General features: G+C 42.6%; 1 protein-coding gene across 1 annotated transcript in view; it reads right to left on the reverse strand.

Annotated features, from left to right (window-relative positions):
* Positions 1-9,580: 9,580 nt before the first annotated feature.
* Positions 9,581-20,395, reverse strand: part of Mosmo (modulator of smoothened) — a 68,307-nt gene continuing 57,492 nt past the window's right edge. The window contains exons 2-3 of the mRNA XM_005064476.4: positions 17,172-17,384; positions 9,581-12,543 (exon numbers count right to left, since the gene is read on the reverse strand). Of these exons, the coding sequence (XP_005064533.1) occupies positions 12,359-12,543; positions 17,172-17,384 (398 nt within the window). The 3' untranslated portion in view covers positions 9,581-12,358. The remainder of the gene's footprint in view (positions 12,544-17,171; positions 17,385-20,395) is intronic.

Consider the following 20,395-nt stretch of genomic DNA (forward strand, 5'->3'; position numbering starts at 1 on the left):
TTAGTAGAGTGGCCCAGAACTGTGCTACAGTGTGGTAACAATGGCCTCAAGTGATTGTGATGTAACCAGCTCTTGGCATGCGGGGTTCAGATTCCTCTGACTCTTCTACAGAGGCTGACAGAGGGGATCCACTCAATGTCCCCAGGCAGTTTAAGTGGCTCAGCTCTTTTGATCCCAGTCATTCTTAGTGGTCTTCATTTTCAGAACCTTTCGCTTTGAAGCCAGGACTCCTGCTACTTGGGGACTTTGTCTTTCAGGTGTTCACTCCAGGCCAGGTCAGCAACAACCAAACTTCCCAAACAGAAAACTGTTGACTGATTGTCAGGTTCTCTGGGTTGCAAACGCCCTGTGTAAATCCAGGACATGTAGTAGCACTCTGCGGACGTCAACAAGGCAGGTAAAGGGCAGGGCACAAAGAGAGGGACTCACAGGGCCATGAGCACCCAGGGGGCTGTGAACAGAGATGAGAGGGCCCATGTGCCCACCTTGAGGAGTCCTAGGTGGGAGGCCAAGGCTACAGAATTTCAAATTCAAGGCCAGCTGTATACAGTAAGACCCTGTCTCAAAATACTGGGGGTGGGGGTCAGGGAAGAGGGGGAGGGGAAAAAGAAAAATCCTGGGTGGAAGCTGGCTAATTTCACAGCATCGTTTTTTGAACCAGAAGGGTCCCAGACAGGTAATCTACTTTCTTCATACCCCTTGTTTCTGAGATTCACATTTTTTTTTTCATTTCAAGGAAAACCCAATACTGAGAACTCCTGTTGCTTTCTTTTACCCGAGCACATACTGGATATGTCTGTGCTACAAAGAAAGATGAGAAAGGTTTACAGAGGCCAACAGAGAGGCCCTCGGAAGCTGTGAGTGAGCCTTATTATTATTATTATAAGACAGGCTCTTGAAGCAGTCACTACCATATGTCATTCCTGCCTTGGCCTCCCAACTCTTGGGACTGTAGGTACATCCAGCAGCACAGTTCTTTAGAATGTGGCTCTTGTAAGGTATCAAAGCGCAACAGGGGCATATAGCCCCCCCCCACCTTGAGACAGTGTTTTTCTCTGTGCAACAGCCCTGGTTGTCCTGGAACTCAATCTGTAGACCAGGCTGGTTGGCCTTGAATTCAGAAATCCATCCATCTCTGTCTCCCAAGTGCTGGGATTAAAACCAGGTACCACCGCCTGAGTAGGTGTGTCTGTTTTCTTACCATTAGTTCTTGAGAGTTGGTCAGGGTCCATTCATCTATTTTTTTTTTAAGGTAACGTCCCCGGGCTATGGCTATGAGAGATTAACTTGTATTTTCCTTTACTTCAAATTAAAGATCAGATACTTGTGGAGTTAAGCAGCAGCATGAAGTCAGTTGCTTTTTAAAATTTTGTGTATTTTTTAATGTGAGTGTTCTGTTTGCAGGGACACCTACATACCAGAAGAGGGCGTCATATTCCACTATAGATGACTGTGAGCCACCAAGTAGTTGATTGGCATTGAACTCAGGACCTCTGGAAGAGCAGTCAGTGCTCTTAACCTCTGAGCCATCTCTCCAGCCATCAATTGTTTTACAAGGCAGAACTGACTATGAGTGAGATGCCAAAGGAGCAGAGGTAAAGGAGTTTTTAGTGTCAAGAGGCAGATGGGAACACATCAAGCTCCTTTAATTAGGAGACAGAAACTAACACAAATTGGCTAAGTGGGGTTTGCTTGTGTGTGACTTATTTGTGTAATACAGAAGTGCAGACAGCAGCTGGCTTTGGCTACAAAACTGTCTTCATGGCTCAGCCTCCTTTCTTCTGTGATGGCTCCTCAGGTGTGGCTGGAAAATCTGGACACAGTGACACTTATTTCTCCCCCAGTAACTTAGCAACTATGAAAGAGCTTTCCTCCCAGGAGCTCCAGCAAAATCCTAAGCTTGGCTCCTTGGTCACATGACATCATACTTCCTGAACCAATTCTATGACAGACTGTACTGTCAGAGGAGCTGTGGTCCAGTTCTTCAGTCAGGTGGGATTAGCCAGGAAGTCACATGATCTGAAAAAAGAGAGTTTTCCAAAAGTTTTGCTTTTTGTCTTTGTGCCAGTGTGGCTGATGCGTGCACACATGCCTGTGTGAGTGTGGCTGATGCATGCACACATGTCTGTGTGAGTGTGGCTGGTGCATGCACACATGCCTTTGTGAGTGTGGCTGATGCATGCACACATGTCTGTGTGTGACTGATGCATGCACACATGCCTGTGTGAGTGTGACTGATGCATGCACACATGTCTGTGTGTGACTGATGCATGCACACATGCCTGTGTGAGCGTGGCTGGTACATGCACACATGCCTGTGTGAGTGTGGCTGATGCATGCACACATGCCTGTGTGAGTGTGGCTGATGCATGCACACATGCCTGTGTGAGTGTGGCTGATGCATGCACACATGTCTGTGTGAGTGTGACTGATGCATGCACACATGTCTGTGTGAGTGTGGCTGATGCATGCACACATGCCTGTGTGTGGTTGATGCATGCACACATGCCTGTGAGTGTGGCTGATGCATGCACACATGCCTTTGTGAGTGTGGCTGATGCATGCACACATGCCTGTGTGAGTGTGGCTGATGCATGCACACATGCCTGTGTGAGCATGGCTGATGCATGCACACATGCCTGTGTGAGCGTGGCTGATGCATGCATACATGCCTGTGTGAGTGTGGCTGATGCATGCACACATGCCTGTGTGTGGTTGATGCATGCATACATGCCTGTGTGAGTGTGACTGATGCATGTACACATGCCTGTGTGAGTGTGACTGATGCATGCACACATGCCTGTGTGAGTGTGACTGATGCATGCACACATGCCTGTGTGAGTGTGGCTGATGCATGCACACATGCCTGTGTGAGTGTGGTTGATGCATGCATACATGCCTGTGTGAGTGTGGCTGATGCATGCACACATGCCTGTGTGAGTGTGGCTGATGCATGCACACATGCCTGTGTGTGGCTGATGCATGCACACATGCCTGTGTGAGTGTGGTTGATGCATGCACACATGCCTGTGTGAGTGTGGTTGATGCATGCACACATGCCTGTGTGAGTGTGGTTGATGCATGCACACATGCCTGTGTGAGTGTGGTTGATGCATGCACACATGCCTGTGTGAGTGTGGCTGATGCATGCACGCATGCCTGTGAGTGTGGCTGATGCATGCACACATGCCTGTGTGAGTGTGGCTGATGCATGCACACATGCCTGTGTGTGGCTGATGCATGCACACATGCCTGTGTGTGACTGATGCATGCACACATGCCTGTGTGAGTGTGGCTGGTGCATGCACACATGTCTGTGTGAGTGTGGCTGATGCATGCACACATGCCTGTGTGTGACTGATGCATGCACACATGCCTGTGTGAGTGTGACTGATGCATGCACACATGCCTGTGTGAGTGTGACTGATGCATGCACACATGCCTGTGTGAGTGTGACTGATGCATGCACACATGCCTGTGAGTGTGGCTGATGCATGCACACATGCCTGTGTGAGTGTGGCTGATGCATGCACACATGCCTGTGTGGCTGATGCATGCACACATGCCTGTGTGAGTGTGGCTGATGCATGCACACATGCCTGTGTGAGTGTGGCTGGTGCATGCACACATGCCTGTGTGAGTGTGGCTGATGCATGCACACATGCCTGTGTGAGTGTGGCTGGTGCATGCACACATGCCTGTGTGAGTGTGGTTGATGCATGCACACATGCCTGTGTGAGTGTGGCTGATGCATGCACGCATGCCTGTGAGTGTGGCTGATGCATGCACACATGCCTGTGTGAGTGTGGCTGATGCATGCACACATGCCTGTGTGTGGCTGATGCATGCACACATGCCTGTGTGTGACTGATGCATGCACACATGCCTGTGTGAGTGTGGCTGGTGCATGCACACATGTCTGTGTGAGTGTGGCTGATGCATGCACACATGCCTGTGTGTGACTGATGCATGCACACATGCCTGTGTGAGTGTGACTGATGCATGCACACATGCCTGTGTGAGTGTGACTGATGCATGCACACATGCCTGTGTGAGTGTGACTGATGCATGCACACATGCCTGTGAGTGTGGCTGATGCATGCACACATGCCTGTGTGAGTGTGGCTGATGCATGCACACATGCCTGTGTGAGTGTGGCTGGTGCATGCACACATGTCTGTGTGAGTGTGACTGATGCATGCACACATGCCTGTGTGGCTGATGCATGCACACATGCCTGTGTGAGTGTGGCTGATGCATGCACACATGCCTGTGTGAGTGTGGCTGGTGCATGCACACATGCCTGTGTGAGTGTGGCTGATGCATGCACACATGCCTGTGTGAGTGTGGCTGGTGCATGCACACATGCCTGTGTGAGTGTGGCTGATGCATGCACACATGCCTGTGTGAGTGTGGCTGATGCATGCACACATGCCTGTGTGAGTGTGGCTGATGCATGCACACATGCCTGTGTGAGTGTGGCTGGTGCATGCACACATGCCTGTGTGAGTGTGGCTGATGCATGCACACATGCCTGTGTGAGTGTGGCTGATGCATGCACACATGTCTGTGTGGCTGATGCATGCACACATGCCTGTGTGAGTGTGGCTGGTGCATGCACACACATCCCCTACAGCGCTAGGGTTTACAGGCAGGAAGGATAGCACACTTGGATTATTTCCTGGGTACTGAGAACTGAGCTCAGGTCCTCATAGTTACACTGCAAGTGCTCTTAACTAGAGCCAACTTTTCCCTCTTTGTTTTTTGCTTTTTGACTATGAGTGGGAGATTCAAATGTCTCTAAGGGAAGCCAAGAAGCTAGAAGCCAGACACCAAGAAACCAGAATAAGAAAACTAGGAGGGGTAGAGGCCTGCTCCATGCTTTGTAGCAACACCCTGGTGAGATGGTAAGACCTAGGAGAAGATGAGTCCTTGGTGTACCAGGGACAATCCAGAGTCTTTCACACCGTATGTGTGAGATGGGCAGAAGAAAGCCACTGTACCACCTGGCATGGGACAACTGAAGTCTCATCAGTGATAGCTGACAGTTTAGAGGTCCATGGATGTCTCCATGATTTGTATACCCCAGTAATCTCCCACCTCTAGAGGAGAAGAGTATGGCTAATTTTTAAGTGTCCTTGGAAGAGAATGGGAAGCAACCTCCTTGGAGATATTTTCCTAGGGGTTCAAATCCTGAGAAAGCCCTAGAAACCAATGGGTGGTCTTTTTTTTTTTTTTTGGTTTTTCGAGACAGGGTTTCTCTGTGGCTTTGGAGGCTGTCCTGGAACTAGCTCTTATAGAACAGGCTGGTCTCGAACTCACAGAGATCCGCCTGCCTCTGCCTCCCGAGTGCTGGGATTAAAGGCATGCGCCACCAACGCCCAGCCCAATGGGTGGTCTTATTTAGTTTCACCAGTTAAGGATGTCAACACTGTATAATACCACCGAGGAATGACTGCAAAGAGAAGCCTTGACAAGAAAGAAATGATGACACTAAAGACAATTTGAGCAGATTATTCCATTTTTTCTTTGAACAAAATAGACAATAGTCACCAGGTGCTCTTAGTTGGAAGCAGCTTTTAACCAGGGGCCAGCTTTTGTGGTTCTCTGCATTCCACATCTAGAAACAAACCATAGATTTAGCTTCTAATGCTAGAGCCAAGGAATCATGCAACTGGGACAGCTATTTTTATTTCCTTTGCACTAGCCAAACTGGCAATGTGAGACAGCAGGAGTCCTAAATCTGAAGTCAGGAAACCTGGATTTGAAACCCATATTTATACCAATTACTACTTATAGAGCTTGGACAACTTTCATTGTTCGGACCCCCAGTTCTCAGCCTATAGAGCCCCTCCTCTGACTGCACAGGAAGAAGGTGAAGATGACATGGAAAAGCACAGACTGCATGATTTAATGTTACTTTCTTTCTCTAAACATATGGAATGCCATTATTCCGCCACAGCACTCTGCAAAAACATGAACTTCCTCAATAGACTGGTAGACTGTCAAGTGATTTTGGTATTTGGTAAATTGTTTTGTAATTAAAATATACAACAGCATTTCTTTAAGGAGCAAAAAATTAAACAATAAGCCTCAAAAACAAGAAAACCTCACCAAATTCCTCAATGGAGAAATAACCTACCCAGGGAAATGATGTGCATACACAGGTATTATAAGATGGAATGCCACCTAGAAAAGTCTTGGCATATGAGTGTGCATGTGTGTTTGTGTAAAATATTACTTCTTATCTGGGAGTAGTGATGCACACCCTTTAATTCCAATATTTGAAGGCAGAGGCAGGTTGATCTCTCAGTTGGAAGCCAGCCTGGTCTACAGAGTTCCAGTGTCCCGACCCGCAGGACATTCAACGTGGGTCTGGTGGATACCTAGGAGAAAGATGGAGGACAGGGGATACAGGAATGGACGCCAAGACAGGATTCTGATCAAGGCGACAGCTTTATTTCATCACAAAGGGATTTATATAGGAGAACTGAGGAGGGAAAGGGGGAAGATGTGCTTGCAGCTGCAGGGGCAAGAGGTCAGTGGGAGAGGTGGTCTGCTGCGTTGCCTGGCTACCTAATCTACAGGGCAAGAGGTCAGGGGTAAGAATTCCTATGTTGCTTGCTAACCTGACAGCAGGATCCGATCCTATCTATTACAATTTACTACTGCTAAGGCCTATCTTCTGAGGACCTTGTAGTTTTTCCAATTAAGCTAATCTTTAACTGACTGGTAAACCCCAGGCTTGTTACTTGGAATTTGCTTTATGTCAGAAGGGGTGGCAGGGTGGTCTTAGTGTCACGTCTTCTCTATGAGTACGTGATACAGCCTAGCTGACTGATGGCTGGAGGTCCCTGACATTCCAGGACAGCCAGAGCTACAGAGAACCGTCTTAACAACAAAACAAAACAAAACAAAAAAACCAATAACCAATGCCCCCAACCCAAACCAATCACCCAAACAAACCAAAACCAAAAAGAAAAAAAAAAAACCAAAAACCAAACCCCCAAACAAAAACAAACATTAGTAAACTGGATAGCTGTAACATGCCTGCTGAATACCCAATAAATTACGAGGCCCTACTTTGACAACAGTGAATTTATCTGTAAAAATAAAGTCCCTTTATCTTAGCTGAGGATTTACTAGCAATTGATTGCTGTAGGGGATAGATAGCGGTTTTTATCAGGGGTGTGATTGCTGTAGGTTGCCCTTGTGATACAGGCAGTAGCGACTGGATTTGAGATGAACTACGAGAAAAATTTACAAAGATGAAGGTGGGAGGGGGCATATGGGAGGGGTTTGGGAGAATGGGAGGAATTAGGAGTGGGTATATAATATTGTATATATATAAGAATCTAAGAATAACTACTTAAAAGTAAACTTTTTTTAAATGGAAAAAAAATACCCAATAAGCTATTAACAGTGGTCCTTAGGGTTATGAGTGAGCTCTTATCATGTTCAATACTCCTGGGCTTTTAAAAAAAGTATTTTTATTTATGCAAATATGTATGACTGTCAGTATGCACGTGTGTACAGAAGGCCAGATCTCCTGGAGCTGAAGTTACAGGTGGTTGTAAGTTGCCTGATGTAGGTGCTGTGGACCAAAAGGTCTCCTGCAAAAGCAATCGGTGCTCTTAACTGCTGAGCCATCTCTCCAGCCCCTTGGGCTATTTTTGTTACACACACACACACACACACACACACACACACACACACACACACACACACACACACACAGAGTCATTATCTCAGCTTAGACTTGTGAAAACTGCTGATGGCCCAAGCAATGGTATTAGAATGATTAGCCTAAGGTGACATTCCAACTAGTAAGTTCATCTTGCTAGTCACTAACCACATTACTAAGTCAAGTATATAGAAGGTGAGCTGGTCAAATTTTTAGATGTGCAGAACAACTTTTACCCAAAGACAACTATGGATGACCCAAAAGATCTTTGGTTTTTTAACTGCATTTGAACAAAAAACAAAACAAAATCAAACAAATTAAAAAAAACAAGGCAATGTAAGAGAGAAGCTGCTTTAATAGCAAATAAATCTATCATATACAACTAATACTAAATATTCAGGCAGTATGAAAAAACTGTCAGAGGAAGTAGCACATTATTTTACTAGAAAACTGGCCTAATCCATGTCTTAGAATATTATTGATAACTGTTCTATTCTTTTTCTGTTGCTGTGGTAAAACATAATAACTTAGAGGAGGAAGAGTTTGTTTGGCTTATGGTTCAGAGGGGTGAGTCAGTTATGATGTTAAGGCATGGCAGTAAGCAGCAGGCATGGCAGCTGGAGACTGCAAGAATTGAGAATGGTGGTGGCTTTGAACTCTGAAGTCACCCCCAGTGACATACTTCCTCTATGGAGGCCACACCTCTTAACCTTGCCCAAACAGCCACCAACTGGGGACCAAGTATTCAAAGACTATGGGAGACATTCTCATTCAAATCACAACTGTTGTTGATTACAGGTGAGCTTCCACTAGTGCAAGAGAGGGACGCCCTCATACACAATGCCAATGACAAAATCAGCCAAGAGGCAAGGTCTCTGTGAATGTGTGAACGTGCTACAAGACTGTTTTGTTTGTTTTGAGACAGGCTGGCCTCAAACTTCCCATATAGTTGAGGATTACCTTGAACTTCTGATTCTCCTGAGTGCTAGAATTACAGGCAAGTACCACTATACCTGGTTTATTCAATGCTAGGATTGAACACACAGCCTGGGAGAGCTACATCCTTAGAAATAAACATTACAAATCAAAGCTTATTAAAAGTAATAGAAGCCTTTTTAGTTTCTTTAGTAGACAATTTATTTTGATAAACTTGCTCAATAACAAAAATACAAGTGAAGAAAATTATGTTCACTTTATACAGTTGTATTAACAATTTGTTTTGAAACTATTAATTGAAAAATGTTATAACCAATTAGAAAACAATTCTTAATAAAGTTGGGATAATATACAGATCTTGACCCACAAACTAAAACCTCTCAAGGCAATACAACTGTGTAGGTAATTCTACACAGACCACCTTTTTCCTTCATATATTTTTATCCTTCAAAAATTTTCTGAAAGACAGCTTACTGTTTTGACTTGTGAGTGAAAATTTAATTTTTAAAAGAAAATCAAAGTGGGCTGATAAAACAGTTACTGTAACCAGAGTAACTGGTGACTAGTAGTCTTTTAATAAAGACAAAATAAATGCAACATGTTCTTCTAATGAAGCCCATGATGCAAAATCATAGCTAAGAATAGATCCAAAGTTAGTTTTCAACACTTTTTTCAGGACCTTTCCTCTAAATCAATAGATTGCCTGTCACCAGGGCTATTTGCTATTTCACTGAAGAGATTAAACAGTGACCTCACAGAACACCACACAGAGAAATCAAAGCTGTAGGCAAAAAGGTAAAAACCAATGTGTTTTGGTCATCTAGAACATTACAAAGGAAAAAAAGGCATCTTTCAAAAACAAAACAGATGGAACAGAAAATAGGTCTGGGAGAGATGAAGAGTCAGAACTATCACACCCACACACTAACAACACAGAACATGGATTACCTTTGGAAAGAATTGTACTGAAATGTTGGCTTTTAATGAATTGAAGATTTTTATCTTTACAGATGTTTAGGCTTGTTCAATAGGAGCTTCCCAAAAACTCAAACAAATTCAGCCTTGTGCAAATAAAACCTAAAAAATAGTTTTCAGCAGATTTTACAGTGATATTCTTAGGCATGAGAAGAACATACACTCTAAGAACAATGTAACAGACAAAAATTTGACAAATGATTGCACCATAAAAGTGTTTTATATACATTTTACAAGATATGATCCTGCTATAAATTAATACTGTGCTATGTAGTACTCATAGTGACCTTTTAACAGCAGCTGCTGGCAGCTGGGTGTCCTTCCACTTCCAGGACAGATTATACAGATGAGTCCACTTCAACAACATTTGGTCTGGGAGAGTTTACAAAGACGGGACTTCACACACTACTTGATAGGATGGTCTTAGTCCTGGGTGAGAGCGCTGAGTGGCTAGAGGGACTAGCTCTTCATGCACTGGTCCTCCAAGACAATGATGAAATTAAAGACAATTTAATGGTTTGGGTAATAGATACAAATAAATCCTAAAATTTTGTAATCTTATATGCAATACCACTGTGAGAGAAGTAAACAGCGGGGAAATTCATAGCAGCTGAGAAACTTTCTCTCCCCATGCTCATGATCCAGTTAAAAATATCTTGAGAAACTATTTACAGTAAAATCCATCTTTTGAAAGAGAAAAGCTCTTGGTCATGTCAGTTAGTTTGAACTACACTTTGCTAACCCTTCATATCAGTGGTATAAAGCCAACTACCAAAGCTTTCCTTCAGAGTGACCCATTTGACTGAGGACCAATCAGAGTCCAGTCCCCAATGTCCACAGGACATGTCTAGTGGTGGCCTTAGAACTGACTGGAGCAACACTTGGTAGAAAATGTCCTTCCTCTGATTTACTACAGGGTTCTCACACAGAAGGGTCTCCTCCAGGGTTCCTGTGTGAGCCTAAACACTGGATTTCCATCCACAATTGAATACTGAAACCGGTGAATAACAGGTGGTGGGAAGTAAACGGAACCCTCTGTTCTAGAGTGTCTCTGAGGAGGCAACTCCACCTCCGAGAAACCATTCTGTGAGGAATAGTCCATCAAGTTCCTTAGAAATCATTCATGCTTGTATAAACCCAGGCTGCGTGGGACTCTCTTTTGCTCACCAACAGGGACATCTAGAGAGGACAAACTCAGCTCCACTGCCATGAAACACCTTTGTGACGAACTTCAAACATAGGATTATATATTGTTCACCAGGAAAAATCTAGGTGGATTTTTCCACAGGCATGGAAATGTGGAGAAGGGACTGTGTTTTAAAGTACTTGTGAGTTCAGGGTCAGCTGCACTGCTGCTTCTAGAAAAACCCTTAAGGCCGTGGGTTTAATGCAGCCTTCAAAACAAAGGCAAAGATTTAGCTTTTCAAGCAAACAAAGGTGTAAAGCATAAAAAGGAAATATATTGCTCAAGTGTTTGGTAAAGACGTATTAATTCTTTCAGATAAAATGCAATTTTTATGGTAGAATAGAATTAGTGTTGTAAATAGTCCAAATGGCCAGATATCTGCTAGTGAACTTAAGTGTTTATGTGAAGTTATGTGCTTGAACATATACAATGCATTATTAATGCAGAAGACTGAGCCAGTGGAAAAAACAAACCTCTATAATACAATGGATGACAGTCACCAATCATTTTAACAGTGTCAGGTTCCAACCTACAAGGTTTGACATGACCTTCTTCACTATCATATACAAATAAATTAAACCTAGAAAGAACCTTTAGCTTAACTGAAAATTGCACCTAGAAAGGTATGGAGTTATTTGTACCTATTACAGAAACCTGTCAAAATCAAGGGCTACTACAAAGAATGAGGTAAACTGAAGACTCTCTCCACTATGCAGCCTTCAGATAAATGGCTTTTTTCTATTGAGTTCTAGGTTGCACACCACAGTGTTTTGCTAGCAAGCATTCAGAGTTCTCTTCCAGGAACTGTTTGCATGTGTGCATATATAAATGTACACACACATACACACACACACATATACACACTGTATACTGCATCAGCAAAATATATATATTATATATATATTTATATAAATATAAGGAAGATTTCCCCCACCCGCCCCAAACTTGTTTCTTAGTGTTTTCTTTTTTCTTTTGTACATGGAGATTAGGGAGTTTTAGAATTTTTACATACATTTTAGCAAACAAGTTTTGATCTATTGGCTTCTCGGTGCAGTAATGCAATGGCAATCCATTGTGGTGCCAAAGGCTCATAACATGACAAAGAAGTTGAGAACACTAATGTCTTAGGAGGTGAGGCCAGCCCCACACAAACCTCCTGCACCCCTCTGGTCCATGACGATTCATAAATACTAGACTCCCTCCTCCCAAATGAATCATGAGACATTAAAAACAGATCAACGGAGTCACAAGGGGCCGCATGCTTTCAGTATAAAGCACTCTCCTTCACTAGGTCGCTATCACAGTGCAGACTGACTGCCTGAATATGCTCAGGAGAATTAGTCAATATTGTATTTGGTTATGGAAAAGGCTCTCATTCTTTTTTTTTTTTTAAATCCAAAGTGCATAGTGAGAACAAATCAAAACATTTTCCTTTTCAGCATCACGTTCATCTAAGCATCTTCCTATGAGAGGACTGCCCAGATGACTGCTCTGTCCTCCCAACCTCTAAAAAGAAAAAAAATAAAAATAAAAAAAAAATAAAAAAATAAAAGCGAGTTAAGCCGTTTAGACATTCGTCAGCCTGGTAAACAGACTTTGCCAGCAAAGAGAAGTCCTACTATTGTGAAGAAAATCGATAAGACAAAAAGTACATATGATGACCCAACTACTGTGTTGTTGGGTAACTTATAAGGTTGACCTCCGACTTCATTGATGTAAAATCCTATTGGAAATATTAGGGCAGCCATACAGAAAAGGATCACTGTAAAACAAACCAAAACACAACATTAGTAACATGCTTTGGTGATGGAAAAAAACAAAAACAAAAGCAACAATGAAAATTTGGTACAAAGCAATTTATATGAGGGTCTGTGGATAACAAGGTCAAATCTGTGAAAATATGGATCCCTTGTCACAAGACACAATTCCCCAAGCTAACAAACCAAACACACTGGAAACTGAGCTACAGTTCTTTACACAGTTATTTAGATGATTTTAAATCATGAACGTGTGTGTGTGTGTGTACCATCTAGCCATTAAAGGCAGAGTTAGGAGTGAAGTTCAGGCCCTGTCTGTCTTAACATTTATAATTAAGGGCAGAGTGATGTTCAGGCCCTAATATTTATTAGCCAGTCTGTTTTCTTTCTAAAAATAGGAGAAACCCTATAAACGAAACATGTCAAGTCTCTAGCAAAGCGTCAGGCTGGCAGAAGTGTTAAGTAGACGCTGTCACTATTACATCACAGCTCTTACTGCCAGCCCTCCTCCACAGTAGTAGAGGGAACCTAGGAAAAAGGTACATAAACTAAGAACTACTTCTCTTACTCTAATTTTCAACCAGCTGGAGAAAGATCATCAGATCTTTGGTTTGGTTAGCAAACTGTCAGAGTGGTTATCTCTCATGGATAAGTTCCAGAGCAGTAACTTTTCTATCAGGTTCTGAACTCACAAACAACAAAGTGAAGAAGGACGAGAAACCTCCTTTGGGTTTTATATATAAACACAATGAATGTATTTTTCACTAAAATATTTCTAGAAAGATTACCAGAAAATAATACTTGCCTAGTCTTTTACCAAACAGTGTATTCCCTGTGATACCAAACACATGCTTTTCCCAGCAAACATAATTACCCACAGCAAGACTAGCCTTCCTGAGAAATTATTTTTGTTTCTTGAAGGTCAGGTGCTAATGGTCCCTTGCATTTCTTGGGACAGAAAGCTTTTTGTGAACACAGATGAACTAGCTGCTGGGTATGAAGATCTGGAACTTTCTGTGGCTAACAAAATGAGAAACCTTTCCAAGACAAAGCTATCCGCAAGAATATCCAGACAACCCTGGACAAATATCAGTTGCCAACAGCTCTAAAATTTTCTGGTGGATCAATCAATCAATCAATCAATCAATCAATCAATCAATCAGAAGAACTTAAAATGCAACCATTTCTTGGACAGATTACCAACAATATATTAAATAGTAACATTTACTTAAGTCATATATCACTTAAGAGACATATCAGTATTCTTTTGTTCTATCATTCTGGTAGATTATTCTATACTATATAGACAGAAAAATATAGTTCATTTTAGACAAATGACTGTACAAAACAATATCATACAAGCAAATTTGAATTCTTTGTAACACCTACAAATGAAAAATTTAGGCATCAGATTTCATTAGGGTTTTGGCCATTTTGACTGGTAAGCAATCAACAATTTTAGATGTGCTGTAAACATCTACTTCTCAGTGTGGGCGAGTGAATGAAACCAATCTAATATGACCACTGGGGTTGAGTGAGGTGTGTATGAACCAACTGCAGGTCTTGGGGGATGCAGGCAAAACGATCTCAAGCAGTAGGCCAGCTTGAGCTACAAACATGAGGCCCTATGTCAACACAATATGTGTAAACACACACACACACACACACACACACACACACGTACGTACGTACGTACGTAAGTCCATTGGGGGCAAGATTATTCCTAAAACATTTTTTTCTCTGATATTGAGTAACAGGAAACAGTAAAATAATTCAGAAGCACTTTAGTAGTGTATAAACATTTGTTTATGTTAATGTGCAAATTTTCTCTACTGAAAAATTCTGTCCTTTATAATGACAACAAATACTACTCATTTAGCAGCTACGGTTATAGTTAATATTATGAACAGTATTTTCCAAACTGGTTAGGAAAATCTCAACAAAATATGAGAAAGCACTTACTTCCTATTCAGTTTTGATTTTAAGGCCTAGAATTCTGGTTCTCTATACTTTCTAGGGTCCAGATATATGTGGATGGAGTTTTTGTTTTAAGCTATCGAGAACTGTGAAGCTACGTCAGATCTTAAATCATCATTAGTGTTTATAACAGCTATCACATGTGAAGATAAGCTCTGTTCCCAAGTAAGCTTGTAAAGACAGCATCATCTCCACCATGGAACAGACTTCTTGGTAGTGACAACAGGATTTCCAGGGCTTGCTGGTGCCCAGTCTAGCCAAATGGTGAATGCCAAGTTTAGTGAAAGACCTTGTCTCAAAAATTACGGTGGAAACTGACAGGCAGTTGTGGGCACACACAAACACTCACACACACATGAACACACACACACACAGAGTGATAAAAGAATAGGGTCAGACTTAAAAGGACTCATCTTTGTCCCCACGGCAAAGCCCATCCTATGGGGCTCTCCTGACAGAGGATCTGACATTAAAAAGTTACTCTCACATTATTACAAAAACTACTACCTAACTAATGAAAGAACTATATATGCCTGGGCAGTGGTGGTACAAGCCTTTAAGCCCAGGACTTGGGAGGCAGAGGCAGGTGGACTTACAAAATGAGTTCTAGGACAGCCAGGGCTACACAGAGAAACCGTGTCTCAATAAATACAATAAATAAATAAACAAAACTCTATATACAGCATGGCTCAAATACATCTTCAGGGCTGGCCCACTAGGGGGAGCCCAGTTTCTCCCTGAACTGCTCCCTAGTCAGCAAGCACAGACTAAATGTCAACTTAAAAATTTACTTCAAACCATTTTAAGTGAAAGAATAGAGGTACAGAATAGAGACACTTTTATATAAGTGTATTTTTAGAGTAGATAAGGGTTTCTATGTATATAACATTACTCTTTAGAAACTCCCAACCATTGCAAGGGCCTCCCTCCTGCAAGAGGTTCTGAGGGCTGGTGACAGGAATGAATGAGACTTCACTTGGTTACCCATCCCTAGACTTGAATCACTATCATATGTGCATACAATCTCAAAAATAGGAAAATAAATTGCATTTGGGAGTCAACTGTACATAAAGACTTTTTGTTGAAGGGGAATGAAACACAAAGATAAACCCTAGTTCCTTTCCTTTTCTGGCCCCTGTGAGTGTCTTACTGTTGTCCTTGCCTAATCTAAGTTTCTTACATTGCAGTTTAGGTTTTTTGATCCTTGATACTAATTACTCATTAGCCAGTGAAACATAACTGGATAAATGACTGTGTCTGTGAGTAGAAGACACAAAATTAGATTCTCTTTATTTGAGTTCCTCATCAACATGCTTTCAGTTAGCAGCCTCACCTCTGTAACTCCTCTGGCCCTCACTGGCAAAGAGTTGTCTCAGGTCTCTGACAAGAAAAACAGCATGTTTCTCTTGATTATTAAGGGCGAGGAGTAGTTGCTTACCTCAAAGGCAACTTAATCTAGATTGTAACAGTCAGGGAGATGTGTAGGCAAGAATAAACAAAGTCAGAAACAGAGTTCCACAGAAAGCTGAAGAGACAGGGACTCTTGGAGGAATAGTGCTACCCTCAGTCTCTAAAGACATACTGACTTGTCTTAATTGGATTGTCCTTTGGTGATAGGGACAGCACTCAAGGCCTTCACATACCACCCGCAGTGCTCTAACTCAGCTCCATTTCTAGCTGAGATAAACTGAGTTTTAATGTTAACAGAGATACTTGAGGTTATCCATTACTCTGGTTATAGTAGTTACAAATAAAAACACTAAGCAGAAGTGAGCTGTGTTAAAGCTGTCTTTGGAAATGTAGGTAACTTGAGATGAGTCTAAAGCACTGCATGGCACCCTCAGTGTTGTGCACGTCTTTATCCCATGACTACAGGCCACTGCCCACGGCTACTGCGCACCACACAGTTCTCCCTGTGGAGGATGTTTAGCAGCATGCCTGGCATCTGCCCACTAGCTACCAGCAGCACCTCCCTAGTTGTGATTATAAAATATGTTTCCAAATATTGCCAAATATAGCCTGTGGTAAAAAAAAATATTTAGAGACAAAGAAAACAGAATTACAGAAATGTTTGCGTGTATATAGTTGTTTTCCTTAAACGGGATAAGTTTCTAAAGTGTTCAGTAATTAAACCAATTTTGCAAATTAAAAGTGAATATTATATGTAATTTATAAATTCATGACACCACTGGGAATAGCTTAGTAGAATAAGAAACTTTGACAATTACTAAAAAACTAAATATGTTGATTTTTCAGTCGTCATTCAACCCAGCAGAAACAAAATTTAACAATATTAAAAAGCAAATCATTGCCTTCATCTAAATTGTATATTTTCCTAGATTTATCTTTATTTTGATGAGGATACCAGTACCTTCATGAAGTGGAAACCATTTGGACTAGAGTGGCTCCGAATCACAACCTAAAAACCTTATGTTACAGAGAGTAAGAATAGCCTCATTATAAGAGCATTCACACAAAGCAGTGACAGCTGTGGGTGTCCTGGTCCTGCAGTGAGAACGCTGAAGATCTACCTCAGGGCCACGTGAGTGGTGCTCCGGGAAGATTTACTGAGTTCTTAGGACTGATCTTGATAATCTTCGTAAAAATGCCACTGCGCGTGCCTTCTAGACCAACTTAGGAAGCACGTGCTACTTACTTCCAGTGAATGCTATCCATCGAGCATATTTTGTAGCTTCTCTTCGCCAGTGGGAAGCCACCAGCAAACCACATGTGACAGTCAAGGAAATAATTCCCATGATGATAAAAAACAGGGTGGTGACCCATTCTGGGGGAAGCCGGGGAGGGATGCAGGTCCGGTCTCGTCCATGGATTGTTTGACACTGTCGTACTAGGCCCACAGTGAGTGCTCCTGGGAAGATGCAAAGGTGGGAATACTTTAGTAAGTCTGGCACACCTGAGGAATATCCCACAAAAACCTCTTTTGAAAAAAACCTCAATACACCCCCCCCTTTTGAGACTCAGAAGGTTGCCTCAGTGGAAAATTCCCCAAGGTCCCCTAGACAGGGAACAAGGTCTGATTAAAAAGAACATCTGGTCCAGAGTGCTGATACAGGACACCGGCAGGCTGTTAACATAAGTTTAATCTTGACCTTGTGGTTTCTCCAGGAAAGATGAGTTATGCCCACGCCTCTTACAATACCCCTATTGCTTGCCCAGATCTGCACCTGCAGTAGCTCCACTTCTTACAATACCCCTATTACTTTGCTTGCCAAAAGTATGTGTATAAAAAGAAAACTGTCCTAAAGCCCAGCGTGCTCAGTTAGCTAAGGCTGCTGAATTGCCCACAGACGCCTGTGTAAACAATAAACCTCTTGCGGTTTGCATCCAACTGTCTGGTTATTGAGCTTGGGACGTCACCGGGGTATTCAGCCTGAAGCCTGAAAACTTCAGGTCTTTCACATTCATACTTAAATCTTGTTGGTATCTGTGTGGGCAATCCACGCATTTAATTAGGGAGTTCTCTTTGGCGGTCTGATGCTGTTTATAATGTGGCAATACTTGAATTAATGTAGAAATGAACATAAACAACAAGAACAAGTCCTGAGAACCTTAAAGGTAGTTAATTCAGTCATTTATTGAACAAATGCATTTTTTCTGTCATGACAGTTTTTCCACAGAGGCTAGACCACAGTCCAGGTAACTGGACACCATCAGGAATCTCCCTTGTCAATGCTGCTTCAGAGTACTTGTGTCAGGCACCAATCTGGGCTCCAGGGAAACTCCAGCGAAGTTGCTGGCTGAGACCTTGCCCTTCTTGGGCTGCACACTGTGTTCCAGACTCACTGGATAGTACTTTATTTGACTGAGGAGGAAGTATGTATAGAAAACTAGATACAAACTTGAAATATACCAGATGGTAATATCTAAAACTAAGCAATGCATTAAACACTAAGGTGAATGTTATAAAAAGTAAAAGGTCTGGCTCATTATTTTTCCTATTGTACAAGAGTTGGCACTGCTGCACCTTTACTGTCGTGTGTCAATAGGAAAACAAAAGTTACAACGGCAAGCTGTAAAGTACCCCCCACCACTAATTATTAAAAACTTTATTACTGTTATTACTCTGTTATTGTTAATCTGTAGGACAGTGTGAGAAAGTGGTGTGTGCGCTCGCCCACACACATGTGCAGGGAGGCTGAGGATGGCTTTGTGCAGTTGGTGCTCCTTTCTAGTAACCTGGGTTTAGAGGACCACACTCACCAGGTCAGGCTTGTGGGCAGAAGCTTTTCCCATGAGCCCTCTTATAGTTCCCTCCCTTTCAGATAAATGAATTGACTTCTGTGAAGCACCAAGTGCCATTTGGTGTGAATTATTTCAGAGAAACCAAGGTTAGGAAGGTAAAAGACTATTTTCTCTTTTTCCACACAAAGAATTAAAATTTACTTCCAAATGAAAGCTGTCCCCTCTGCAAGAGTGATTGCAAATAGGGAGCAGCTACCACAACACAATCATAACATGACGAGCCACGGAAGAGCAGATTCCCGCCGCCTTCTGGGGAGGGGTGTCTTTCTTGGCTGGCCTTTTGTTTCCAGTATGAGTAGTGCCCTCCCCCAGTCCACAATAGCAATTCCTCAGAATCACAGCACCTGCCAGGAATAGGGTCTTCTTGAGGACAGGCCCGAAAAATGGGGGGCATGGGGGGCACACGCCTGCCTGTACAGAGTAGGTGGGTAGGTGGGCTTCTTAGGAAGGAATGCTTTGTACAATTTGCATTTTTCCATCAATCCAGTTCTAGAAACAAAGCATGTGTTAAAAAGAAAGAGAAACATGGGCTGGAGAGAGGGTCTTGAGAGGGGACTCAACGGCTAAAGTGATTGCTGAGCAGGCCAAGGGAGCTGTGTTTGGTTCTCTGGCTTCTACTAGGGACAACAGCAGCGTGCAATCCTAGTGTGGGGAGGTGGAGAGCTGAGGACTCTGGTGTCTTGCTGGCCACAGTCTAGCTGAATCTGAATGGCCCAGAGAGAGGTCCTGTCTTAAAAAACACTTGCAAACTCACACGCGTCTTTCCTACACCATGCACATGATTAAAACAAAACAAAATAAACACTAAAATAGATTTAGAAAAAAATTCTTTCAAAAGTGAGTTATGGAGCCTGGAGAGAGCTCAGCAGTTTAGAGCACTGGCTGCTCTTCCAGAGGTCCTGAGTTCAAGTTCCAGCAACCAAACAGTGACTCATAATCATCTATAATGGGATCAGATGCCCTCTTCTCGCATAAAGGCATACATGCAGATAGAGAACTCATATAATCAATAAATATATTAAATATATTAAAAAAGAGTTATGGTCTCCCCTCTTCTCCAATGCTAATTCTACCTGGCCAGGCCTCTGAGAAGATAAACAGCTGTACTTTTTCTTTTAAATAAATTAGGTCCATCTGATGAATCCTGTACAGGTGCAAGCAACACAGGTCCAACATGGGGACCATCACAGGCAGCACAGAGAGCAAAGTGAGCAAACCTTTACAGTACTGCCATCCACAGGTCCCCCGCTGCCCAGTGGGAACCTAGCGGGGGTTACATGACTTCATAAACAGTACAAGTTTACCCTGAATGATGAGTTGAGGTGGGGCAAAGCCTCACATTGATAAAGCATTATACTGTAATTCTGGAAATAAAGAAGGCATTCACAGCTGTACCCACCGACTCCTAACAGGAAGCCACTCCCGATCATTCAGCAAAAAGACTTCTAACAAACTACCCTCTTGTAGTGGTAGTTCCATTTACAAAAGCTGAACTGTAATGATGAAAGTGTTGCAACAAAATGCAACACTGTGGATTCACAATCCAACACACAAAGAAGTCTGACTGGCAACTCTCCACACCTACTGACCAGATCAGCACTGAGGGTTATCTTGTGC

This window comes from Mesocricetus auratus, unplaced genomic scaffold (genome assembly GCF_017639785.1).
Source record: "Mesocricetus auratus isolate SY011 unplaced genomic scaffold, BCM_Maur_2.0 Super-Scaffold_4256, whole genome shotgun sequence".
In the NCBI taxonomy this organism is placed as follows: Eukaryota; Metazoa; Chordata; class Mammalia; order Rodentia; family Cricetidae; genus Mesocricetus; species Mesocricetus auratus.